Raw genomic sequence first — 26,040 nt, forward strand, 5'->3', positions numbered from 1 at the left:
AACTAACTGTGCCTCGGTGAGCCGAGGAACCCTTCCCGCATCATTTCTCCTCAAACGAGATCTTTAAACGAGCGGCATCACCGGCGGCCGCTTTTGTGAGGTGTTTGGTGAGCGGCGGCGTGAAATTAAGAAGCCAGCGCGTGTCCCTGCAGCGCCGAGACCTCGTGGAGCGATGGCACTTGTGAAACTAGAGTGGGAGAAGAGAGACTTGAGCGCACTGCATGCCCCCGTCAGCCCGCGGGGTGGTGCAGACAGCAGGCGCAATTGGGCCGTCCCAAATAACCCCTGCAGACCTCGCTGGTGTCCTCCACCTGCAAGAACTGTGATATTTACCCAGGTGCTGCTATTTGCCTTAAAAATGGACACACGCCCAGCTTTTCGGAGGACCCGTTGCCCCACCTTGCCTTTTCCCAGCCCTGTCCCCTGCTGACGGTCGGGGAGCAGGACCGAGGCAGCAATGGCCGCGCTGTGGAAAGGAGGGGACTCCTGGCGTGGCGCGTCCCTCAGGCCTGCCCCGTTGTGGATGCTGCAGGCGCAGGGGGGAGCAGTCCCAGCTCCAAAACAGACAGTCCCATTTTACAGCTGGAGAAAGAGCGTGATACAGTGAAGCACTCGGGACAGGCGGCGTGGCTCCAGCAGGTCGTGCCTCTTCTCCTCACGTAAGGGTTTGCAGATCTCTGCTGTCGAGCCGGGTCCTTGGCAGATGCGCTCTGCCGGATCTCCCTGTGGCGTTTCAGAGGCCGCTGTCTCCGGCTGCGAGGCTGATCACGTTGGGTTCAGCGTTCTCCGTGTGACACAGAGACGTAAAGGCCTGGGCAGGGGATCCCACACCTCCAGGACATGACCCATGTTCCTCTGCCTGCATCCTGCCACCCACCAGATTCACAGGATCCTCCTGGTTCCTGGATTAGACAACACGGCATTTGCTCCCTCTCTGACCACCCAGAATCTCACAGATCTCCCCATCACACCCCCCATCACTGCTGCTCTTCCAGCCTGGCGAGGCTGGGGCTGTGCCCTCACTCCAGCTCTCCGGTCGGCGCCGTCCCCTCCCTGAACATTTTCCTTTCACGCAAGTTTTTACAGGTTTACGTGAGCAGTTACCACCACTATTAGCACCTCCGTGGCTCCACCCCGAGTTCCTGGGTGTGGGGTGGCTGCATCCCCATGCTGCCCACAACACAGCAGACCACACTGAGCCAAAGCAAGCCATGCAGCGCTGCCAAAGACCAGCACGAGCAATCAGAGCATCTTCCCAGTCTCTCTCCTGTGTATGTGTGTGTGTCCTCAGTGCCTGCAGGGAGAGGTGAGACACCACCACTGTGAGATCTGGCCAGGACACCAGCGTGCAGACACCCCCGGGCAGGACAACACATCTTTAATGCTCCAAAGGACTTGGCAAGAGGAGATGCAGCAACATGCAGAGGGGATCCAGCCCAGGCAGAGCTGCAGTGAGTTTGCAACGTGATGCTGCGTCATTCTCACGCCTCTTGCCTGCTCAGCTAGCCAAGGGCACAGGGCAGGGGACCAGAAGGTGTCCGACCCCATCAGGCACACAGCTGGATGTAGGTTTCTTCTGACCAGAGCCAAAAGTATGGGAAGACCTTCTCGGTGAAGGAGGCCTTGAACTGCAAGATCTGCATCATGTTCTCTGCATTGTAGAAGGTCACCTGGCCCGCTTCGTAGTCCAGGTGGACTCTGATCCGCCGGGGCTCTTCCTCCAGTGCCAGCGGGGCGGGGGGCATGTGAAGGGCCGTGTACTGGAGATTCCAGTCCCGCCGCAGGGCCCAGATCTTCCCCATCGCCATGCTGAGCGAGTCCTTCCTCCGCACAGACTCCACAGCCACCCCCACAGCCCAGCTGTCCCCGGCCCCTACCTCCAGCTCCCAGTAATGCCTCCCGGCCGTGAACCCCTGGGAGCCCAGGATGCTGGGGCTGCCCGTGAATCTCTTGGGGGTGTCGGGGAGGCTTTGCTGTCCGTCTCCCAGCCGCACGGTTTTGCAGTCCTTCGAGAGGATCAGGTACGGGCCTGCTGTCTCTGGGTCCAGCGTCACCTTCACTAATGCACGAGAGAGAAACGTCAGTCCATTGCCCGCTGAGGAGCGGACCAGCACCTCTCCCTCCTCTTCCACAGGGCTGGGACGTGTCCTGTGAGCACAGCAGGCACTCGTGCCCCGCGAGCGCACACACAACACCCGTGGTCCCCTCAGGTGGCACGGGACACAGGGCACGGGGCACTCGCTGCCCTCCACGCCAGGACCCATGGGCGAAGCAGCGCTCCCTGAAGCAGGACCGAGCCAGGCAGCATCCCCACACACAGGGGATGGACACAATGGACTTTGCTAAACCTGCTTTGCTAATCCTGTGCTGGATATTGCTTGGTCTAAGTGCGATGGGGCTGCAAGCAGGCTGGGTGTGGGGCAGCAACATATCCCCGGAGTGTGAGGAAGCATTGCCTGCAAGGCAGCAGTGGTGCCAGGCCAGTCCCTGCTCCAGTGACAAGGGGGACGAATGCTCACCAAAGGGAAAACCAGCTCCTAACCCCGCTCCGCCGAGTAACCAGGCAATCTCACTGCAGAGCCGGAGCCGCCCATTCATGTGGGATGTTCTGCTGCCATCCCGCGGCCGTCCCACAAGGCCACAGAGGTGTCACCGCGCAGTGCCACCACCCCAGCCCCTCTGCTAAACCCGCTCCTCCAGGGCCCCGGTTCACGGCGGGGACCACAGTGTGGGGGAAACTGAGGCACACTTTCATCCCGAAAAGCGAGAGGGCAGAGACTGGCCTCAGCACAAACAGCTCCAGCCAGCCCCGAGCCCTGCGATGCTGCCAGGACTGTGTGGACCCCGAGCACCCACAAAGGCATTTCCGATCTGTGCCTAAAAGCCAGCTCAAAATGCGTACGGCCCCTTTGCTTAACTAGTCACAGTCTTACACATCACGGCATAAGAATAAACTCTCCAGAGACAGTGAAGCCAAGGGCCTCGCGCTGCCCCAGCCCTTGTTTGGCGGGAGAGGATGGTGTCACTGGGCGCTGCCTGGCATGGGGACAGACCTGGATTTTTATAGCAGGCCTGGTCAAAGCAAAGGGACCTGGTTTCAGACAGACCATGAATTTAGATGTCGTGGTGTGAGCCCATCTCTGCCCCAAGGACATAAGGAAACTCATTCTGGAAAGCTTTTCTTCCTTATTTGTGCCCATCAGCTCCAGAAACTTACCTCTTTCTCTGTCCACTTCGCTCAGCAGGTTCACTAGAGGAAGGAAAGGAAGATGCATGAGTCCCTCTCCTCTTGGGGCATCCTTCCTCCTCCCCATCAGGACAGCAAGCCTGACGTGGAGCCTGCTCCCCAGCTCCCTGGGCTCCAGCAAAGCCCACCTCGGAGACGGGTCCCGGCTGGAGCAGGCGTGTTTTGCTCCCAAGCCCCAGGCAGAGGCCGCGGGCGGTGAGGATCTCCCACTGCACAGCGCGGGGATAGCAGTGCCCGGTGCCCTGGGGCAGCAGCACACCCGCCTGCGGTCCGGACACCGGCTCCACAGCCAGGCATCGCTCACCGTGTCTTTGCTTTACCTTTGAACTTGTCCACCGCACCCACGACCAGCTGGCTCGTCTCGGAGAGGCTCTTAACGGTCCTCTGCAGCTCTGGGGAAACCGGCTCTGGGATCGGGGCCTTCGCCGCCTCGCAGCTGAAGGGGGAAACAACACGGAGAGGAGCTCAGACCCCAGCAGTCAGCCAGCACCCAGGGCCAGGAGGGAAACAGGGGGACAATCCCCTACAGCAACAGAACTCAGGGGAGCTGTGTCCCAGCTATTGGCACGGGAACCCCGTCTTTAACAGGGCTGCAACAGCCTCTGGTTCTCGGTAACATCCCATTAAATCCCAACTACTCAGCAGAGCAAAGCCATCTCCCCTCCAGCTGCTGCTGCTCGGCCGCCTGCAGCGTTTCCAAACCACCCAGAAGAGCCGTGCGGGAGGAGAGCGACGCTGAGCCCGTTTCATACCTGCTCAGGATTTTGCCAACATCCTGGAAGAGAGAAAACACCAGGTCAGCTCTGGCACTGCCGAGAAGGACCCCGCTCCCCGGGGCGGTGAGTTACAGTCGCTCCCCTGCTGCGCGAAGCAGGGTGATGGGGATTGGGGGGTGACACCGGTCTCCTGGGGACTCTCCGGTGACTCGCTCACCAAATCCTTGCCTCCCCTCAGCTCACACTGCAGGCCCAGACTCACACCAGCCACACCACGCGCCGCGGCGTCACAGCCTGGCCGCTGGCACGCCGGCCGGCACCGTGCTGCCCTTCGCTCCCCGGCTCTGGGCTGCACGGGCACCGGGATGCGGGGGGGCCGGGTGGGTGTCCCCAGCCTTGCCGGGGGTCACAGCGCCCGGGTGGGCAATGCAGCCTCACCATAAGGAATTCGACCACCGGCTGGTCACGTTTCTTCTCTATCTCCGCAATCAGCGTGTCCAGCAGCGATTTCCTCTCCGAAACGCTGGAGACGTATTCGTGGCGCTCCTTGGTGAGCTCCCCGTGTGCCCGGTCGAGCTGGGCCAGCAGGACGCCCTCCTGCTCCCGCAGGAACTGCTGCAGCTGCTTGAAGGTGTCCCGCAGCCTCTGCCGCTCCGAGGCCACCTCCCCCTGCAAGGCACCCGCGTGGAGGCCCCTGAGCCATCCCGTCCTCCGGGAGCCTCCGCGCAGGCACGGGGACCCGGTGCTGCAAAGAGGCGGGCAAGGATCATGGGGAAAAGAAGAGTTTTTGGGGAGGAAAAGCTGGAAGGGTGGAGGGAGGAGAGGGGTGGCAAGCGTGGATGTTGATGGACCCAAGATAACAGCGGAGTCTGAATGAGAGCAGGATGGAAGAAGGATATATGGGATGGACAGAGAGGGAGAGAGAAAATAGTGTTGTTACGGAAAAGGAGATAAATATATGTGGGGAGAGGGAAAGATGGGACGCGCCCGTGAAGACGGATAGGTCGGCAGGGGGGCATGGCGTGCGCATGGAGAGAGAAACGCCTACCAGCAGGCCATCGCTTTTCTTTTCTCCTTCGGGCTTAAATTCTTCTTTCTCTTTTTGTAGAAAAACCAGGTTGTTCTTGAGTGTCTCCTGGAAGGGGGGAAAACAAACAAAAAAAAAAAAGCGTTTTTGGTGATTTTGGGGTTACATTTGCCGGAGTGAGACGATGTCACCAAACAGCCCCTGCGGGGAGGGGTCAGCGGGGTGGGTTTTGGGCTCAGCTCTCTGGGGAAGGGAAGCGCTCGGGGCCAGCACCCACCTCTCTCCGAGCACGCCTTAGAGACAGGCTAGGGAGATGCCCACGCGCAGCCGCTTTGGCCAGAAACATTGCTGGAATAGCTTCATGTGGAAACCCTGAAGTTTGTGGTTTGTTTGTTTTTGCTTTTTTTTTTTAATTAGGAAAAACAACTTTTGGTGTTGGAAGTGGGATTTGTGGGAAGAGGTCTGCAGTGACAGCAGCGCTGCGTCTCGGACGCACTCCATAAATTTGCTGGAGTATTAAAAAAAAACCCTCATGCTCTTCCGCGGCAGAGCGAGCTGCTGGGGGGGGGACCCCAGCCTACACCTCGGGGGGAGACCATGTCCCCTGTAGCTGCAGCCCCAGCCCTGTCCCTGGCTGGGGACGCATGGGGCACGGGGACCTCGCGGGGCCGCGGAGGGGTGAGGAGCGAGAGGGACCTGCGCGGGCTGCGGGGAGGCGACGGGCAGTGAGAGCCACGGGAGAACCAGCAGCCCCAGCAGGGTGGTGGGGATACGGGACCCCAGCCCGCGGCCAGATGGGGACCCCAAACCGTACCCAGACGGGGACACCAAACCCGTAACCAGACAGGGACCCCAGCCAGCAGCTGGATGGGGACCCAAATCCGTGGCTGGACAGGGACCCCTAACCTGTGCCCCAAGGGGACCCTGACCTGCGCCCTGAAGGGACCCCAGCCCATGAATGGAGGGGGACCCCAGCGCGTGCTCAGAGGGGACCCCAGCCCATGTGCAGAGCGGACCCAGATCCATGCCCAGAGGGGACCCCGACCTGTGCCTGGAAGGGACCCCAGCCCCTGCCAGGAGGGGACCCTGACCTCTGCCCCAAGCGGACCCCAACCTGTCCCCCGAGGGGACCCCAGCCCATGCCCAGAGGGGACCCTGACCTCTGCCCCGACAGGACCCCAGCCCGTGCCTAGAGGGGACCCCAGCCCATGCCTAGAGGGGACCCAGATCCATGCCTAGAGGGGACCCCAACCTGTTCCTGGTGGGGACCCCAGATTTGCACCTGGAAGGGACCCCAGATGTGTGCCCCGAGGGGACCCCAGCCCATGCCTGGAGGGGATCCAGATCCACACCTGGAGGGGACCCCAACCTATGCCTTGGAGGAACCCCAGCTTTGTGCCTGGAGCAGACCCCAGCCCATGCCAGGAGGGGACCCAGATCCGTGCCTAGAGGGGACCCCAGCCTGTGCCAGGAAGGGACCCCAGCTCTGTGCCTGGAGGGGACCCCAGCCCATGCCCAGAGGGGACCCTGACTTGTGCCCGGAGAGGACCCCAGCCCATGCATGGAGAGGACCAAGATCCATGCTTAGAGGGGACCCCAGCCCATGCCCGGAGGAGACCCCAGCCCATGCCAGGAAGGGACCCCAGCCTGTGCCCGGAGGAGACCCCGACCTGTGCCCAGAGGGGACCCCGATCCACACCTGGAGGGGACCCCAGCCCGTGCCCAGAGGGGACCCCGACCTGTGCCCAGAGGGGACCCCGATCCACACCTGGAGGGGACCCCAGCCTGTGCCCTGGAGGAACCCCAGCTCTGTCCCTAGAGGGGACCCCAGCCCATGCCAGGAGGGGACCCATTTCCAGGCTGAGAAGGGACCCCGGCCCGCGCCCCGAGGGCGGGGGCAGGGGCGCAGCCCGCCCCCCGCTCCCCCCCCGCACCCCTACCCGCAGCTGCTGGGCCGCCTCCTCGGCCGGGCGGGCGCGGTGCCGGCGGTGCGGGGGCTCCTCCCGGCAGCGGGCGCAGAGCGGGCAGCGGCAGCTCTCGCAGAAGAGCCACAGGGCCTCGCCGTGGGCCGGGCAGCGGGGCCGCCGCACCTCCTCCCCCAGGGCCTCCGCCAGCCCGGCCACGGCGCCCAGCGACCGGTTGGGCCGCAGGGAGCCGGGGGCCACGGCAGCGCGGCACTGCGGGCAGGCGGCGGGGCGCGGCGGGGCCCCCAGCACCGCCGCCATGCAGGGGCCGCAGAAGTTGTGGCCGCACTCGGTGATGACGGGGTCGGTGAAGAGCTCCAGGCAGATGGGGCAAGTGGCCTCGGCCTGCAGGCTGTCGCCCAGGGCCAGCACGGCCCGCGCCATGATAGCGGGGAACGGCGCTTCCCGGAACGGCCGCGGGGCGGGGCAGGGCTGCGGGCAGGGCTGCGGGGCACCCGGCCTGCCGTTGTGTCGGGGGGCACGCGTGTCCCTGCACACGCGTGTGCGTGCAGGCGTGTGCACGTCCGGGGCACAAGGCTGGGGAGGGGCGGCTGGGGGAGCTGGGGGGGCTCAGCCTGGAGAAGAGGAGGCTGAGGGGAGCCCTCCTCGCTCTCTGCAACGGCCTGAAAGGAGGCTGGAGCCGGGGGGGTCGGTCTCTGCTCCCCAGGAACAAGCGATGGGACGAGAGGGAACGGCCTCAAGCTGCGCCAGGGCAGGGTTGGGGTGGGTGTTAGGAACAATCCCTTCCCCAAAGGGCTGCCAGGCCCTGGCCCAGGCTGCCCCGGGCAGGGGCTGAGTCCCCATCCCTGGGGGGATTGAAAAGCCGGGGAGATGTGGTGCTTGGGGACATGGGTTAGTGGTGGCCTTGGCAGCGCCTGGTTAGCGGTTGGACTCGAGGATCTTAAAGGTCTTTTCCAACCCAAACCATTCTATGCTTCTGTGTGTCTATAGGTGTGCTGGCACGTGCATACGCGTGTGTATGCATGCAGCGTGTGCATGTGTGTTGGCGCGCGCATGTGTGTGTGCACGTGTGCAGCCGTGTGCACGTAGGCATGCAAGTGTGCTTGCGCGTTGGTGTGTGCACATATGTGCGTGCATGTGTGCCTTTGCATTCGTGTGTGCATGAGTGTGTATGTGTATTTGCGTGCATGAATGTATGCATGTGTGTTGGCATGTGCATGTATGTCAGTGCATCTGTGCATATATGTGTGTGTGCACACACGTGCATATATGGGTGCATGCACACGCGTATGTGTGGCCATGTGTGTCGGTGCGTGCGTGTCTGTGTGTGCATACTTGCGTGCCTTTGCATTGGCATGTGCACGTATGTATGTGTATGCACGCACGTGCATCTGCGTACACGTGGATGTTGTGTGTGTGCGGACCTGTGGGTGTACATGTATCTGTGCGTGTGGGTACGAGTCTACACGTTGGTGTGCGCATGCGCGGATGTGCGTGCATGTCTGCATGCGTGTGTACGTGCACGCGTGTGCGCACAGGCACGTCTGGGTGTACGTGTGTCCGTGTGCATCTGTTTGCCTGTGTGTGTGCTGTGTGCATGTGCGTGGTGTGTGCATGCTTGTGTGTGTGCATGTGCAAGCGTGAATGGTTTGGTACACGTGCAGCTGCACATTTGTGCATGGCCATGTGTCTGTGTGCATGCATGCATGTGTGTGCACATGTATGGGTGCACATGTCTGCGTGTGCGTGTCTCCAGACACATATTTGGTGTTGTGTGTGTGTGTGTGCATGTGCAAACGGGGGAGGAACGAGCAGGGAAGCCCAGGGCCCCGCTGCGTGTGGTGCGTGTGCCCGCATCTGCACGCGTGCGTGGCCGTGGGCAGCCCACGAGAGCGGGGATGATGCCGGCAGCCGGCGGCCGCGGCCCAGGGAGGGCTGGTGCACGTGTGAGCGTGAGCCTTCATCCCACCCTGCGCCGGGACATTGGTGCAAGAGCCAGCACGGGCCGTGGGGTGCAGCGGGGTGGGGAGACGGTCCCTGCTCCCAGACCCCGCTGCCGGCCCGTGCCCTCCAGCAACACCGCCCAGCAGCTCCCGGATGGGGAGGCCCCTTGAACCCCGCGGGACACCCAGCCTGGAGCCTGCCGCTGGGTTTTCACCCTCTCTGCTTTATAAATTGTTTAAAAAAGGGATGCTGCAGTCGGAGCAGTCGGAGCCCTCCTGGGCACCCAGGGCTGCAAGCCGGCACGCTTCAGCACAGTGCTGCCAGCCGCCTCGGCTGCTCTGGCTGCTTAAATAAATTTAATCGTTTATAAGCTGAAACGTGCCTGGGAGCGCTGGGGAGCTGCGCCCCGGCTCGGGCCGTTGCGGGCAGGTTGGGGGTGCAGAGCAGGATCCTTCCCGAGGCCTCACGCTGGCGGGAGCTGCTTCCCACTCGCTGGGTTTGGGGGTTAATGCAGTTTAAGGGATTGTGTCAGCGCGGCAGCTGTGACATGCGGGAGCCGAGCGTAATCCGGTCCATGAGCTGCTTCCCCGGGGCCGGTGGCCTCGCTGTGTGCTGCTGGCCCCTTCCTACACGCCTGAAATCCCACCAAACCGAGCGGCCGCCCCAGGGCAGGGGGGCTCCGGCTTCCATCCCTGCACCCCATGGCCGCCGGTGGCTCTCCCAATGTCTCCTTTGCTTTTGCCCCAGCCCCAAAACACCCAGAGGGCAGCAGCAGTGCGTAGGGAAGAGAAGAGGGCCCCCGGTAGCCCCCCAAGCCCCTTCAGGCATCTGCAGGCTGCGGGGGCACGTCCCCTCTGCGCTGCTGCCGGTGGGCTCAGCCCCTGCGTGGTGGGTGCCCAAAACCAAGCCCCCGTGTGCAGCCCTCGGCTCTGCTCCTCTGCCACCCTGCTGCGCTGCCAGCCGGGGCCCAAGGAGCGACCCCAGCGGTTTCGGGGGCACCGCGCATCCCTGACGTGCTGCTGGCAGCTGCGCTGTCCCTGGCAATAAAGCAGTCGAATAACCCTCCCTCCCCTGGTGGTTACTGCCCTGCCATGGGCTGTGCCCTGCCAAAAGCCCCTGCCGCCCCGCTGCCTGCTTCCCCACCACGGTCGGTCCCATGCCGGCAGCCGCGGTGGGGTCGGCACAATGCTTTCAGCCCCCTGTTCACCGTCGTTGCAGCATCCTGAGGTGACAGCGTGGTTTCCCTGCTTGGCCAGAGCCTCTGGGCTGCGGCGCGGGCGGCGCTGGGGTGCTGCCGGAGGGTACGCTGCCCACCTCACACCCAAGCGGGGATGGCGGTGGCTCCTGCTCGTCCCCTGTCCCCAGGGCTGCTGCCTTCTGGCTGCAGCCACGTCCAGCTCTCCCAGCACCCTGGGCCAGGGAGGGCTGGGTGAACGTGATGGGGCCAAACCTGCGGGGACATGAGCCCTCGAAGAGTCGGTCCTGCTGCGGGACGGTGCCATTAACCCCCATAGTTGAGCAGTGTTTTAGCTGAGGGCTGTGCAGCGTTCAGCACTCCCCAAACGAACCCGCCCGCAATTAAGCGGAGGGTGCTGATCACCTGTAGACAACTCGCGGGGCGGCGAGGCTGCTCGCGGCACGTGCCGCCCTCAGATTTGTGCCCTGCAGCACCGCCACCTCTGCCGGGGCCCGCCATGGCTGCGTCCCCCCCGCCCCGGTGTGGGAGCTGCGGCTGCAGACAGGCTGTTGACACTCGAGGCGCTGAAGGTCACCAGGATGTTGTTAAATCCTGGCCGTGTCCAGCGACTGACGCGGCCGGCGAGGAGCAGCGCGAGAGCAGTCGCTGCGCGGGGCCCAGCGGCACCGAGCGTGGGGGCCGCCAGCCTGGCCACGCTGAGGCAAGGAGGGGGCTGCCCGTCCCCAGGGCTCCCAGCACTGCGGAGGGGCAGCCAGGCCCCCTTCGCTAGTATGGGCACCTAAGTGGCTGCTTTGCCAGAAAAAAGCAGAATCCGTCCATTTTTAGGAAGAAAAAAGGACAGCGCCAGGTCCGTAGCTCTGCCAGCATGAACACGAGCTGCTGAGAAGCAGAGTCAGTTCTGCTTTTAATTTCTTTATCCCCCTTAATTGCATTTAGTCCTGATGAGGGGGATGCAGGGAAGCTGCCGAGGGGCAGCCAGGCCCTCCTGTCCCACACCAGCACCTCCCTCCCGGGACATCAGCCCCGTCGCAGGATGTTTAAGCCACGTCAGACTGCATGCCACAATCTGAAACCCCAAACTGTTCCCAGGGAGTTTCAAGCATCACCCCGGCAGTGGGAACGCAGGAACCTTGGCTGGAGCCTGCCCTGGCAGCCCCGAAACGCTTCTCTCCGCGGCGGTGACCAGCCGGCAGCTCCCAGCAGCTCCACGCACTTTCTAGTGCAGAAGAGGCTGTAAATTACAAATTTAGGAGGGGTTCATACACATGGGAAGTCCTGCAGCGAGGACTTCGGTTCTGCAAAGGCATTAACAGGTCCCGACAACTTATCCCATCATTGCTCTGTTTATTGATGCCACTGTCCAACATGAGATCTGACACCGCCTTCCCCACAGCACCCGTCGGCCAGGAGCCCAGTGTGCACCGGGAAGCTGGCGTCACCGCTCCGGCCACGGCCCGGCCCTTCGGGTGCACCTCACCCAGCCACAGCCCAGCTACGGGAGCTGCGACGAGGACGAGCCGGGACCACGGAGAACCGAGCCGCTGGAGACGGGAGCTCAAACCAACAGCAAGGAGACTGACCCGTGTCCCACCCACCGCGACTACAGCCACGGCCGCGTGGCGAGGGACCCCGGCAGCGGGTACCTGGGACCGGGAGGTCTCCCGCAGGCAGCCCCGAGCTGGGGCAGGAGTCCCGCTGCTCCCGCCGCTGGGGAGCGCGCGGTCGGTGCCACCGGCAAGGGCAGCCCGCTCGCCGCAGTGCGTTTCAAAGAGAGCAGAAGAGCAGTTAAAACACGTCAAGGTCTTGCGCACAGGTACATCGTGACCCCACAGCACCCCGCGGCAAGACCCGCGTCTACAAACCGCTCCCGTGTTTCGCGCCGGCCGGCGATGCCTTCGGTGCAGCTCTCGTAGCGGCGGGAGGGCCGGGCGCCCGGGGTCGCCGCTCGCCGGAGAGGCGTCTGCCGCTGCAGAAGGATTAAGCGCTAGAAATGAGTGTTTGGAGGAGCCTTGCTGATGGGGTCCTACCAGAAAAAGGTTCTTTTACTGCAACTAGTATTTTATTCTATTGTATAATTCATGAGTGCATCACAGCCCCGAGAGCCGGGCAGGCACCTACCAGCGCTTCCAATCTAGACACACGGAGAACTTCCTCGTCATCTGGATCTATTTATTACTCACCTCCCCCTGGCCGGGAGCTCCTTGTCGCCACGCGCTGCTGAGCGGCTGTCGCGTCCAGCCCGGAAAGCTGGGACGAGGCAGCGCCTCTGCAGAGCCCCTGGACAAAAGTGACTGTGCCAGAATCAGCCTACAGAGCATTTAAAAAAAAAAAAAAAAAAAAAAAAAAATCTTGGCGATCCTAAGTTTGCTTATCAAATAAAAAGTTCCTCCACATTTATTAAAAAAACAAACAGTAGATTTAAAAAGCAGTTAAGAGTCCTACTCCGGCAAAACACCCTGTACAGGTTTCTTTTGTTGTTGGTTTGTTTGCTTTTTTCTGATGGTGAGGATGCCCCCTAAATCAGCTGCTTCTGTTAATTTTATATATATATAATCTTTTAATTTTGCCGCGCGTTGCTTGCTTTAATTAATTAATTTATTTCCAATCAGCCTAGCCGTCTCCACCAGACCAGCGGCGCTACCACACAAAGCTTCCTTGATGTCCATGCCCTGAGCTGGGGGGGGGGAGGGATGGAGGGAGGGAGGGAGGATGAGCGGAGGAGGAGGAGGAGGAGGGCTGGAGGGATGGATGAAGGGAGGGAGGGGAGGGAGAGGAAGCCGTCGGCAGCCCCTCACTCTCCCATGTGCGTCCTCAGGTGGTACTTGAGGGACTGCTTGTAGCGGAAGCACTTGGTGCACTCGGTGCAGGGGTAGGGCCGCTCGCCGGTGTGCGCCCGCTGGTGCTCCAGGAGGTGATGCTTCTGGGTGAAGTTCTTGCCGCACTCGGTGCAGTGGTAGGGCCGCTCGCCCGTGTGGATGCGCTGGTGCTCCAGGAGGTGGTGCTTGCGAATGAAACCCTTCCCGCAGACGGCGCAGGCGTGCGGGCGCTCCCGGGTGTGGATGCGGTAATGGTTGGTGAGCTTGGACTTCTCGCTGAAGGTCTTCTCGCACTGGCTGCACTGGTAGGGCCGCTCGCCGGTGTGAGTCCGCTGGTGCCGCAGGAGGTGGGAGGGCCGGGTGAAGTTCTTCCCGCACTGGGGGCAGAGGAAGGCCATCTCGCTCTTGCCGGCGTGGATCCTCTGGTGCATGATGAGGCTGATCTGCAAGCGGAAGCTCCGCCGGCACTCGCCGCAGGTGAAGGGCCGCTCCCCAACGTGGGTGATCTGGTGTTTGCTGAGGCTCGACTTGTGGCTGAAGCTGCTCTCGCACTCGGAGCACTTGTAGGGCTTCCCCGGGGGCGGGGGCCGCGGCTGGGGCTTGAGGCCGTGCTCGGGGCGCCGGGGGACCCCCACGCCCCGGCGCGTGTGGCTGCGCTGGTGCAGCAGGAACTGCTGCTTGTTGCGGAAGCTGAGGTCGCAGTCGTGGCACTCGTAGGGCCCTTCCTTGAGGTGGTTGCGCTGGTGGATCATGAAGTTGATCTTGAGCATGAAGCTCTTCCCGCACTCGGGGCAGATGTAGGGTCTCTCCCTCGTCCGGTTCCGCTGCTGGGCGGTGGCCGGCTTCATCTCCCCGGAGTCCCTCTCGCAGGCGGGGGGCTTCCCCACGCGGGCGGCCGCCAGGCTCCTGGGCTGCGTTTTGGAGCTGCACTGCGCCTCGCAGCCCAGCCCGGCCTCGTGGCTGGGGAACGCCGGCGGCTCGGTCCTGCCCGAGAACATGGCGCACGGCTCCAGGGTGTCGGGGTCGTCCTCCTCCTCCTCCTCTGTCTTGATCACGATCCCGTCCTCTGCGGGGAAAAAACGGAACAGCGTTAGGGTCATCGGGTGGGACGGGGTGGCCTTTTATGCACCTGGGGGCTGCTACAGAACCATCTGCACAGGCTCCTGCAGCTGTTTGCGCCTGCCTGACCGCCCAGACGTGAGCTGGCTCCAGGCCGGAGCCCCACGCCCTGGGACGGGGCACGTCCTCGCGCAGCGGCAAGGCGAGCCTGCGCCCCCCGGACAGGCAGGACAGACAAACTGCCCCCTGGACAGGCTCCTTCGGAGGGTGCAGTGAGACCTGCCTGCCAAAAGATTTTGCAATTTCATGATGCTGCGAGACAGGGGGATAACAGCACCATCGGTTTGCAAGGACTCGGGCGGCAGAGCGATTTCAGAGCAGCTCCATCTGCTGCCGTTTCGCTGGGCTACAACAACGCTCCCCACACCCGGCACGGCACCGCTCGACGGAAACACAGCGCGGGGCTGCCGGGCTCCAGCTCCGCTCCCGAGACAACGTGCCCAGCCTGGGACCGTCCCCTTCCTTCGGCCTCACTGCGACGGGGCGCAGCCAGAGACCCCCCCTCCTTCCCAGAGGCAAACAGCGGTGGGACAGACATCTGCGTGTCCAGCTCCCCCCTTGCGTCACCGACGCCAGAGGTGACCTGGTGTTTTTGTTTGGTGACACCGGCCCTATCGGGGACACGTGCAGCCAGTGTGCCCCGAGGAAAGGCCCACGGTGGATGCCTCGCACGTCACCCCGCGCTGGACTTTGAGCCAGGCCTATGTGCTTTTCCAGGAAGAGCAGCCACATTTTCCCAAGAAGAGGCAGCCGACGGGCACAGGATCTATCAAAGCTGCGACCCTCTCCTCTCTGACAGAGGGGTCAGTGGGGAAAACCCACATTCCCAAGTCCTCCTCCCCACCTCCTCGCAGCAAGGAGCTTCCCCTATGCAGACCCAGGGGCCGTCGCTGCTCAAGCGCTGGCCACCGGCACCCGCACCCCGGTCAGAGCGTTGCCGCAGCTCCTGCTCAGCCCCACCAGCCAGGGCCCCACGCGTCAGCCGAGGCGCTGGCTCTCGGATGAGGATCGGCTCCAGCCCCACTGGCGGCTTAACTGGTTTCCTTCAGAAAACCATGAGGCCACAGGATCCACAAGACGGAGTTGAGGTGGACGTCAAGAACCCAACTCTCTCTTTCTCGGTTGGCGTTACACCATCGCAAAGCCGTCAGAAGGCAGGAAACCCACCGTTCCCAACAGCCCATCTCCCCGCTCTCCCATCTCTCGCCCTCGAAGCACGTCTGTAGGACCCGGGCTGTATCTGCTGCTCAGCCAGTGGACTTCTACACAGTGCCATCTTCTCGTCTCTCCACTAACCTCACCGCACCCTTCCCTCCCAGCAGCTCACATGTCACGGACCCCCGGCCACCCTTGTCCCCATCCTCCAGACCTGCCCCGAGTGATCCCCACGCTGGTCGATGTGCAGGACCCCGCAATGTTCCTCCAGCAAAGTCTGGTGTGTAAGCACCCGAGCAGCTTACACCGTTCCTCCGCACGACTAACACCAGGGTGGGAGTCCTCGATCGCCGTTCTGCCCTCTGCAACGGCGGGATTTTGGCAGCGGGGGCTCACTGGGGCTCTCATAAAGTGCTGCCTGGGACACGGATTCCCTTGGTCCCTGTGTGTAACAAGGGCTTCTCCCACCCGCGGAGGACTGAGCCGCTGCTCGCTCCTCTCTGGAGCGGGGCAGGTGCCCTCAGTGACCACGCTCTGATGTCCACCACGTGTGGGCTGCCTCCTTCTCCCGGCCTGAGGTCTCACCGCAGCTGCTCTTGGGGTGGCGGCAGCCAGAAACTTTCCTTCTGGTGCTGGTTCTGGGGGGATTTACCCCTTCTCTTTCATCCAACCCTTTCCCCACCCTTGCCTGACCTCCCACAGCCTCTCCTGGGCCTCCAGCCCCACCACGTGCCACGTGCCGCAGAGCTGCGTGCCAAGCATCTCACCTGTGCAGCTCCCGTGGTGAACGATGACTCTCTGGATCTCGTTGAAGTCAGCTACGTATTCGGACGAGTCACCCAGGCTGGTTCCTGGGAGTTCCCTCGGAGGGGAGACGGAGCCGTAGGGGCTCTCGCAGGCTGCCTCCTCGTCTGGACTCTGGAAGCTCCCCTCCGACTGCCCCGACATCCCATGCAGCTCAGGGTTTTCGGGGCTGTCTTCAGGAAGGAGCTCCTCCGTTTTGATCACAACCCTTATGCCAGCTGCAGCAAAGAGAGATTCCCGCTCGCCGTCATTCCTGGGAGCCAGGATGAAGAAACCGCTCGCAACAATCCCTGCCGGCTCCCCGCGGACCAGCTCTGACTGCTGATCCTGCAGAGGAGTTTCGTTCGCTCGGCCTCTTCTGCTCTCCCTTCAGCCCCTGCCCTTCAACCATCCCTGCCACGCTCCCGCCTCTCGCCTGGGATCCTCTGCAGGCACAGGGGACTCCCTCCGCCCAGCCTGGGGGCTCAGCGCCTGCAGCTCAGCACCCCTCTGCCACCCCACATTCCCTGGCTGCAGCACTGAGCCGGCAGCTCCCTGTGGGCAGCTGATGATTTTTCTCTTCCCGTTGGCCTCAATTTAACTTCAAGATCCTCGTGACCAAGAGCGTGGGCAGGGGGTCGGAGCGACCCCACATCCACAGCCCGGGACCAGAGACCAGCAGCAGAGCTGGCACCGTCTCTTCTAGGACACCTCCTTATCTCCCCCCTTATCTCCAAGCGGGAGTCGCGCCGGGACTCGGGGTCCCTGGTGCCCTGCTCCCAGCCCAGCCCTGCCCTTGGAGAAACACCTCAGCACCCCGGGCCCCTGCGTGCAGGATGGGGCACCGGGGGGATGCTCCGAGGATGAACCCAGGCACCATCCCCACAACCAGAGAGGGTGGAGAGCATTTTTTGGGAAGGCTACGGCTCCCTCGGGTGGATGGGGTTTCCCAATGGCACCCGATTCTCCTTTCTTGCCGGGCACGCCGGCTCCCGGAGGAGCTGAGCTGGTTGCAGATGTTTCCCTTGCTGACGGCTCCTAGTGCCCAACTCTCCGGGCTCCGCTTGCCCTGGTTTGTACGTTGAGCTGTACCTGGACATCAAATCTCTCATCAGTCAAACCTTTCCCGCTCGTACGCAAGGCTCCTCCCCATAACCTCCTCGGCACGGCTCTCAGCACCACTCGCTTTAGCCTCGGGGCGAGCAGCTCCTCTGAAGGCAACCTAGGGCTCCCCTCGCGCGAAGCTGCCGTCTCACCTGCGGTGGCATCGGTAATGATCTCGCTCTCCTCCAAGTCCTGCTCATTCCTGACCCGCGATTCCTCTCCTTGCTCGATCTGAGACAAAACACCAGGTTTGGAAATTGCATAGTCTGTTGAGAGACAGAGGGATGGAGGAAGGGATTACTGCACAGGCAATCCTAATAGCTGCTTCCACCTCTCCCCAGCGCCTGCGGGGACACGTGAAGACACTCAGGAGCATCCACAAAGGGTCTGCAGGCAGAAAAGCCTGGTGCTGCAGGCAGGCCAGGCTCCCTGGACGGGCAGAGGAGATTCACGGAGGCAGGGGCTGAGGTGCCACACGCACAGAGGAACTGCCTTCGAGAAGAAACCCAACCTGTACGCTTTTCTGGCAGGGTTTTAGAACTTCTCAAGCAAACTCCTGGCTCTCCTGAAGCCAAAAGCGTTTCACCTCTGGCCCCAGCAGAGCCAGAATTTCTCCTGCAGCTTCAGTAGGAAATGCCCCAAAGGAGCGCAGCTAAGACTGCATCGGACAACTTTTCACTCTGCAAAAGCGTCCTCTGAAGGGGTGCATGGGCTGGTACCCGCTGCCGACCCAGAAGATGAAGGGAAGCCCCTCCAACAGCCACGGGGAAGCTGCTGGTTTTTCACTGAGTCGCTCTGGCTGGAAGGAGCCTCAGGTCTCCAGCCCACCTGCCCGCAGGTGGCCCCCACCCAGCCAGGACAGCACCGCGCCCCGAGCCGGGAACACCCGGCCATTGCCGGCGAGATGCCCTTACCCAGGCTAGAACCATCCTCCTGTGGTTCTAAGTCTCCATTTAAAATGGGACATTTGGGTCTCAAGGGGATCTCCGAGGAGGACTCGGAAGACGCCCAGGCCTGCGGGCAGCCAGGAGCCCCAGGGAACCTGCCTTTCACCGGAGCGAGGACACCCCGTATTTACCCAGGGAGATCAGCGACTCATAGTTCCCCTTCATCACGTTCTTGTACAGCTCCTTCTGCCACTCCTCCAGCTTCTCCCATTCCTTGTTGTTGAAGTAGACGGACACGTCGTCAAACGTCACCGGCACCTGCAACCACAAGCAGCTCGGGTTCAGGCGGCCGCCTCGCTCTCCAGGAGCCCGGCGCGTTATCTCTGGCTGCCGGCAGCGGCAGCTCGCTCCCACTCGCACACGGCGAGGCTTCAGCTACTTCACGGCCATCAACAAGTTGGTTTTTCTATCTAAACCAACTCCTGGGCACGTATTTCTATGTGATTAAAGGTCTCAGCCAAACGGCCGGTTCCCGGTGATGAACCCAGAGCGTGATGTCCCCAAACGACACCGACCTCCTCCTCTCGGTCCCCGCACCGGCAGGGACGACTCTCCAGAGGAGACCGGGCTTGCGCCCGCCTGGAGGCAGCATCAAGGAGATAAAAATCGGGCGCAAGGGCCAGACCTCATCTCTATTGATGAGCTGACGTAAAAACCCAGATTCAATTACCCCCGAACTCGAAGGAAAACTCTACCGGGGCCCGAAGGGCTCCCAGTTATCGTTAGTTATTGCGTGCAAGTTGGCCGGGAGCAGGCTGCACTTTTAAGCCTGTCTGCCAAGTAATAATTTCTAAGGATAAATTCAGGATGCGCGAGCCGGGCTGTGTTCGGCTTCTGCTCCCCGACTGCGCTAACGGGGTGCCAGGGTGCAAAGCCCGCTCTTCCAGACCCGCGCCGCTCTCTCCGGCCCAGCGTGGCGAAGCAGAACTGAAACCTCGGGCCTGAGTACGGGGGGCCGCTGCCCTCGGGGCCGTCCCCCACCGCAGGCGGGCCCCGGCCAGGGAGGCGCCGGGAAGGTGCGAGGGGTAGCCCTGCTCTCGCCAGGTCCCGACGGCGAGCGACTCACCTGCGCCAGGGCCGTCCCCGCTCTCCCACCGCCTCTCCCCCCCGTCCTGCCCTCCACGAGCGTTTCGGGGCGCAGACCCGGGCTCCCGCACCCCAGGACACCGTTACCTTGGGGACTTCCCCCTTCCTGCCCGGGGGCAGCCGCAGGATCCAGAAGTTCCTGTTCTTCAGCAGGTTCTCCATGTTCTCCAGGCGCCGCTGGAGCAGCCCGTACTCCTGGATGAGGGTGCCCAGCGCCGCGCACTTGCTCTCCAGCTGGTTCCCCAGCTCCGCCGCCGTCTTCTCGCAGTCGATCAGCTTCTTCTCCGCCATCCCCGTCCGCCCCTCCAGGTCGAGCAGGCGGGTGGAATGGGAGTCCACCTTCCTCTCCACCGCCTGCACGGCCGCCACCACCGTCAGGGACAGCTCGGCCGTCTGCGTCTCCCGCTCCGAGGTGCGCTCGGGGCCGGCCGGCGGCCGGAGGGGCGAGGGGCAGCGCGGCTGCAGCACCGGCTCTGGCGCCTGCGGGCAGAGGGGTGCCGGGGTCACGGCGCGGCGGGGGGGGACACGACACCCCCGGGGCGATGGGGACCCCCGGGACGGGGGCCACCGCAGGGCCCGGGGCGGCGGGGACGTCCCCGTGTCGCCGCTGGGCGCTGACCCCGCTAAGCTGCTTACGGCGGCGGCCCCGGGGGGGTCCCGGGGGGGGGGGGGGGGGGGTGCCCCGACACCGCGGGGACGGGAGGTGACACGGGAGAGCCGAGCCCGGTCGCCACGGGCACGGGGAGGGGAGGGGACGCCCCGGGGGCCGGCGGGCGCTGTCAGGGCCAGGCCGCCCCGTCGCCGCGGGGAGCGGGCGGTGTCACGGCGGGCGGGGGGGGGGCGGCGGGGCTGTCACCGGGGCGGCGGGGGGGGCCCTCCCCGGCCCGCAGGGCCCGGCCGCCGGGGGCGCAGCGGGACGGGCAGGCCCGGCCCCCGACGGCAGCTCGGGCGCCGCCGGCCGCGGAGGCCCGGCCCGGGCGCGCCGCCCCCCCGGGGCTGCCCGCGCCGCCGCCGGCCCGGCGCGTCCCTCGCCCGTCCCCCCGGGGGGCGGCCGCGGCCCCGCGCCCTGACAGCCCCCGCCGGCCTCCCGCCCCGCCGCCCGCCCCGCCGCCGCCCGCCGCGGCCCCGACGGCGCGGCCCGCCCCGACGTGCGGCCCGCGGGAGCCGGGCGAGCGGCGGCGGGCCGGGCCGCGACCCGCGGCGGGCGGGCGGGCGGGCGGGGCGCGGCGGGCGCCCTTACCTGAGCGGGAGCCCCCTCGGCCATGGCCCTTTGTTCCCTGCCCGGGGCCCCGGGGGCCGCGGCCGGGAGGATCCAGCGCCCGCTCGCTCCTTCACCTCCGCCCGCCGCCGGGCATCGGGCTGGGCCCGGGGCGGCGCGGCGCGGCGGGGCGGCGGCGGGGCGGGGGCGCGGCGGGGCGGCGCGGCGGGGCGGGGCGCGGCCCGGCCCGGCCGGGGGAGGAGAGGCGGCGGCGGCGGCGGCGGGGGGGGGGGGCGGCGGCGAGAGACCGAGCGCGGCTCCGGGTCCCGGCTCCGCCGCTCCGCGCTGGGCGCTCCGGCCCCGCCGCTGCCCCGCCGAGCCGGCAGGGGGCGGGCGGGCCGCCGGCACCGCGCGGGCCGCGCCGGGGGCCGCGCCGGGCGGGGCGGAGCGGGGCGTCCGTCGCCAGCGCAGCGCCCCCTGTCGCACCGACGGCATCACCGCCCCGCCGCCGCGCACCGTCGGGGCCCCCCCCCCCGCCGGCACCGCCCGGCCCCGCCACCGCCGCCGCCCCCGCCCCGCCGGGAACCCGCCGGGAACCCAGCGGGGGGGGGCGGGATCGGGCCCCTGGGGCCCCCGCGCGGGGCGGGGCTGCGGGAGGAACGGGGGGACCGGGGGGGGTGGGGGGGGCGGAGGACGGGATGAGCGGGGGGTGAGGGAACGGGGGGCAACTGGGGAGCACTGGGGAGACACTGGGAGGAACTGGAGAGCAACTGGGGGGAACTGGGGAGACACTGGGGGGATCTGGGGAGGGACTGGGAGGAACTGGGGAGGGGCTGGGAGAACTGGGGAGGGGCTGGGGTGACTGGAGAGGGACTGGGGGAACTGGAGAGGGACTGGGGGGAACTGGGGTGACCGGAGGGGCTGGAGGATCTGGGGAATGACTGGGGGGAACTGGAGAGGGGCTTGGGGCGACTGGGGAGGGACTGGGGGGACTGGAGGGGCTGGGGGAAGTGGGGAAGGACTGGGAGTAGCTAGGGCAGCCCCAGGGGTAACTGGGCTGACAGGGAGGACTGGGGAGAGACTGGGGGGAACTGGGGAGGGGCTTGGGAGAACTGGAGGGGCTGGGGGAACTGAGGAGAGACTGGGGTGACTGGAGAGGGACTGGGGTGAACTGGAGGGGCTGGGGGGAACTGGGGAGTAAGGGGGGCAACTGGGGAGAGACTGGGGGGAACTGGAGGGGCTGGGGGAACTGGGGAAGCACTGGGAGTAACTGGGACAGCCCCAGGGGTAACTGGGCTGACAGGGAGGACTGGGGAGAGACTGGGGGGAACTGGGGAGTGGCTTGGGGTGACTGGGGAGGAACTGCGAAGGGACTGGGGGGAACTGGGGAAGGATTGGGGGCAACTGGGGAGAGACTGGGGGTGACTGGAAAGGGGCTGGGAGTAATTGGGGCAGCCCCAGGGTTAACTGGGCTGACAGGGAGGACTGGGGAGAACTGGGGAGGGGCTGCAGGTAACTGGGGAGGGACTGGGGGAACTGGAGAGGCTGGGGGAACTGGGGAAGGACTGGGGCAACCGGGGAGGTGCTGGGAGCAATTGGGAAGGAGCTAGGAGGAACTGGGAAGGGGCTGGAGGTAACTGGGGAGGGCCTGGGAGCAACTAGGGCAGCCCCAGGGGTAACTGGGCTGACAGGGAGGACTGGGGAGAGACTGGGGGGAACTGGGGCTGTTCCTGGGGTAACTGGGCTGATGGGGAGGACTGGGGGGTGACTGGGGAAGGACTGGAGGCAACTGAGGAGAGACTGGGGGTGACTGGAGAGGGACTGGGTTGACTGGAGGGGCTGGGGGGACTGGGGAAGGACTGGGAGTAACTGGAGCAGCCCCAGGGGTAACTGGGCTGACAGGGAGGACTGAGGGGTGAGTGGGGAAGGACTGGGGAGAGACTGGGAGTGACTGGAGAGGGACTGGGAGTGACTGGGGCAGCCCCAGGAGTAACTGGGCTGACAGGGAGGACTGGGGGGAACTGGGGAGGGGCTGCGGGTAACTGGGGGAACCTGGGGCTGTTCCCGGGATAACTGGGCTGATGGGGAGGACTGAGGGGTGACTGGGGAAGGACTGGGGGCAACTGGGGAGAGACTGGGGGTGACTGGAGGGGCTGGGGGAACTGTGGAAGGACTGGGAGTAATAGGAGCAGCCCCAGGGGTAACTGGGCTGACAGGGAGGACTGGGGGGGCTGCGGGGAACTGGGGGGAACTGGGGCTGTTCCTGGGGTAGCTGGGCTGAGAGTGAGGACTGAGGGGTGACTGGGGAAGGACTGGAGGCAACTGGGGAGAGACTGGGAGTGACTGGAGAGGGACTGGAGTGACCAGAGGGGCTGGGTGAACTGGGGAAGGACTGGGAGTGACTGAGGAAGGACTGGGAATGACTGGTGGGGATGGCAGGGGAACTGGGGCTGTTCCCGGGATGACTGGGAGGACTGAGGGGTGACTGGGGAAGGACTGGGGGTGACTGGTGGGGATGGCAGGGGAACTGGGGCTGTTCCCGGGATGACTGGGAGGACTGAGGGGTGACTGGGGAAGGACTGGGAATGACTGGTGGGGATGGCAGGGGAACTGGGGCTGTTCCCGGGATGACTGGGAGGACTGAGGGGTGACTGGGGAAGGACTGGGGGTGACTGGTGGGGATGGCAGGGGAACTGGGGCTGTTCCCGGGATGACTGGGAGGACTGAGGGGTGACTGGGGAAGGACTGGGGGTGACTGGTGGGGATGGCAGGGGAACTGGGGAGGACTGAGGAGGGGCTGAGGAAACTGGGGGAGGGGGGTGAGGGGTAACTGGGAAGGCTCTGGACGGACTGGGGGGGGCGGGAGTAACGCGGGGCCCGAGGGACTGGGCTGACTGGGGGGAGCGAGCGGGGAGAGACTGGAGGGAACTGGGCAGGCACCGGGGGAGGCCGGTGTGACGGGGGAGGCCCTGCAGGGCCCGGGGGGAGGACGGGGGGCCCGGGGGGGCCCCGGGGACAGCGGGAGCTGCCCCCCCCCGCCCGCACCGTCGGGCGCCGCCATGGCCGGGGGCGGGGCTGGCGCGGGCGCCCCCTGCCGGCCCCCCCCCCCCCCCCGCGGCCCCGCGGGCCCCTGAAATGGCGGCCGGAGGGCGGTGTCGCCATGGAAACCGCCCCCCCCCCCCGGGACCGGGGCTGCCGGGGCGGCACCGCCCCGCCGGGCCCCACCGGACCCGACCCGGCCCGGCCGGACCCATCGCGGCCCCACCGGACCCATCCCGGCCCGACCGGACGCTCCCGGCCCGGCCCCGCCTCTCCTGTCCCATCCGGCCCGGGCCCGCCCCAGCCCTGTCTGCTCATCCCGGCCCGACCCCTCCTGTCCCGTCCCGTCCCGTCCCATCCCGTCCCCACCCCATCCCCTCCCCTCCCCTCCCGTCCTGTCCCGTCCTATCCCATCCCACCCCACCCCACCCCATCCCATCCCATCCCATCCCATCCCATCCCATCCCCTCCCCTCCCCTCCCGTCCTGTCCCATCCCATCCCACCCCACCCCATCCCATCCTCATCCCATCCCATCGCATCCCATCGCATCCTCATCCCATCCCATCCCCTCCCGTCCTGTCCCATCCCATCCCGTCCCATCCCATCCCATCCTAATCCCCATCCCATCCCATCGCACCTTGTCCCATCCCATCCCCTCCCCTCCCGTCCCATCCCCTCCTGTCCCGTCCTGTCCCGTCCCATCCCATCCCATCCTCATCCCATCCCCTCCCCTCCCGTCCCATCCCCTCCTGTCCCATCCCATCCCATCCCATCCCCTCCCCTCCCGTCCCATCCCCTCCTGTCCTGTCCTGTCCCGTCCCATCCCATCCCATCCTCATCCCATCCCATCCCCTCCCCTCCCGTCCCATCCCCTCCTGTCCCATCCCATCCCATCCCCTCCCCTCCCCTCCCCTCCCAATCCCCATCCCATCCCACCCTGTCCCATCCCCACCCCATCCCATCCCGTCCCATCCCATCCCCTCCCGCCCTGGTGCAGCCGCTCCCGCGCTCAGCCCCGGCAGGGCCCCGTGCGTGGCAGCAGCCCCCGGCACTCGGCCTCGCGCCCGCTCCTGACCTTGGGGACCCCCGGCACGGGGTGACAATGGGGGGAAGTTGGCGACACGGAACACGGGGAAGGGCAGGAAACCCTTTGGAGTGCGGAAAAAGGGAGGGGACGAGGGGGACGGGATGAGGCCGCATCCCGTCGCCGCTGCGATGCCGGCACGGGGGGCGCGGGGGCGTCTGGGGGAGGCGCGCCTGGCCCCCCCGTCTGGGTCCCAGGGAGCCGCAGCCCCCGCCGGGGTGACACCGTCAGGAGGGGACAGCGGGAGCAGCTTTGGGACAGGGAGCGTCACCACCCCGGGCCTTGTCCATCCCAGTGCAACTGGGGAGACTGGGATCCAGCGGCAGCTACTGGGCAGAGGGAGTGCCTGGGCCCAGCTGCGGGAGGGACCCACGCGGTGCACAGGGTCCCCGTGTATATTTATGATCTATATTTATGGTGTATATTTATGATCTATATTTATGATCTATATTTATGGTGTATATTTATTTCCCGCTAGCGGATCTGCATCATGATCAGCCAGAGAGGGATCAGGATGCGGCCACTGGTGCTGTGTCCGCGTGAGCGCTGCGTGTCCGTGACCTGTGCTGCCGGCCACGTACGTATGAGTATGTATATGCGCACAGCGCGTGCATACGCCACAAAAACATACGTGTGTACGTATGGTGTCTCCGTGTGCTGGTACCAGGAGCCGCGCTCGGCCTCGGTGCCGCTGGTGGCCGCCCTGCGCTCGGGCTGCCGGCTCCAGCGCGGTGCTTTTCCCCCCGCCGCGAGCCGTCCCGCGCGCTCGCCCCTTCTCCCTCCCCACGCGGGGCAGCCCCAGCCCCAGAGAGCGCGGCGGGGATTCGGTCAGGGTCACCCGGCACGGCTTGGGCCGCCTGAGGAGCCCCGGCACCCTCCGGTCTCAGCCTGGCAATGAGGCCGGGGACCCATGGGCTGCGAGTGCCACGTCCCCGCGCTGGCTCCGACCCACGGAGAGGCCCCATGGGCCCTGTCCACGTCCCACATTTGGTGCCGAGCCAGAAAAACCCCGTGGGCTCTGCCAGGGCTCTGGGGGGCTCCGGCGGAGGCCAGGCTGCACCGCGGGCAGGGCTGGGAGAGGGGACCGACCCCTGTGCCGGGCTCCGGCAAGGAAGAGTGCCTGGAGGGGCAACACACCCCCCCCAGCACCCTGTGTGCGGCATCGCCTGGGCACCCCGGCACAGCCGGCAGCTCCTTACCGCGGCAGAGGGGAGCAGGAGCCGGGCGGTTGCCCTGTGCCCGCTCCAGGATGGGAACGGAGGAGAAATGGGAGCTTCCACCAGCCCCAGGGCTTGGGACCCATTGCTGCAGCCGCGGCCACCACTGCAGAGCTGCAGACCAGGTCACCGGGACGGGGGGAGCAGGGGGAAGGTGGCAGAGGGGACACGGGGACGGCTGGGGACACGGGCACGGCCGAGGTCCCGGGGCAGAGACCCAGGAGCAGCCCGGGATGCTGGTGCCTCGGGCTGCGCCAGTCTCCCCTCTGCCAACACCCCAGGAGAGAGGGGACCCCCCGGCACCCCCAGGGTGCGATGAGGGGGCGAAGCCCAGGCGGGCACAGCGCTGGGGGAGGCGCTGCTGGGGAAGGGCAGGACCCTCCTGGGACACCGCGGGGCACCCGCTGCCCCCCCGCCAGCCCCACGGCTCAGCC

The 26,040-nt window shown here is 65.5% G+C and overlaps 2 protein-coding genes across 2 annotated transcripts; both read right to left on the reverse strand.

Annotated features, from left to right (window-relative positions):
- Positions 1-1,254: 1,254 nt before the first annotated feature.
- LOC309592071 (E3 ubiquitin-protein ligase TRIM7-like) lies at positions 1,255-7,340 on the reverse strand. The gene is made up of 7 exons (XM_082315150.1): positions 6,931-7,340; positions 5,012-5,098; positions 4,402-4,632; positions 4,000-4,022; positions 3,568-3,683; positions 3,218-3,250; positions 1,255-2,059 (listed from the first exon to the last, which is right to left on the reverse strand). The coding sequence occupies exons 1-7, from the start codon at positions 7,336-7,338 to the stop codon at positions 1,548-1,550; spliced, it is 1,410 nt and encodes a 469-aa protein (XP_082171276.1). The 5' UTR covers positions 7,339-7,340; the 3' UTR covers positions 1,255-1,547.
- Positions 7,341-12,479: 5,139 nt separating this feature from the next.
- LOC309589918 (zinc finger protein 783-like) lies at positions 12,480-20,403 on the reverse strand. Its single transcript, XM_082310637.1, has 6 exons — positions 20,308-20,403; positions 19,155-19,547; positions 18,113-18,239; positions 17,187-17,300; positions 15,915-16,169; positions 12,480-13,939 (listed from the first exon to the last, which is right to left on the reverse strand). The coding sequence occupies exons 1-6, from the start codon at positions 20,329-20,331 to the stop codon at positions 12,849-12,851; spliced, it is 2,004 nt and encodes a 667-aa protein (XP_082166763.1). The 5' UTR covers positions 20,332-20,403; the 3' UTR covers positions 12,480-12,848.
- Between the last annotated feature and the right edge of the window lie 5,637 nt (positions 20,404-26,040).

The sequence above is a fragment of the Platalea leucorodia genome, assembly GCF_965183815.1.
Source record: "Platalea leucorodia genome assembly, chromosome: 1".
NCBI classification, from domain to species: domain Eukaryota; kingdom Metazoa; phylum Chordata; class Aves; order Pelecaniformes; family Threskiornithidae; genus Platalea; species Platalea leucorodia.

Coding starts and splice junctions, on each gene's coding strand:
- LOC309592071 (XM_082315150.1), bottom strand. CDS start 7,338: ATGGCGCGGGCCGTGCTGGCCCTGGGCGACAGCCTGCAGGCCGAGGCC. Junction 4,023..4,401: donor CGGTGGTCGAATTCCTTATG/GTGAGGCTGCAT, acceptor TCTCTCTTCCAG/GATGTTGGCAAAATCCTGAG. Junction 3,251..3,567: donor TGCGGTGGACAAGTTCAAAG/GTAAAGCAAAGA, acceptor TCCTTCCTCTAG/TGAACCTGCTGAGCGAAGTG.
- LOC309589918 (XM_082310637.1), bottom strand. CDS start 20,331: ATGGCCGAGGGGGCTCCCGCTCAG. Junction 18,240..19,154: donor GGAAGGGGGAAGTCCCCAAG/GTAACGGTGTCC, acceptor TTGTGGTTGCAG/GTGCCGGTGACGTTTGACGA. Junction 16,170..17,186: donor CATTACCGATGCCACCGCAG/GTGAGACGGCAG, acceptor TCTTTGCTGCAG/CTGGCATAAGGGTTGTGATC.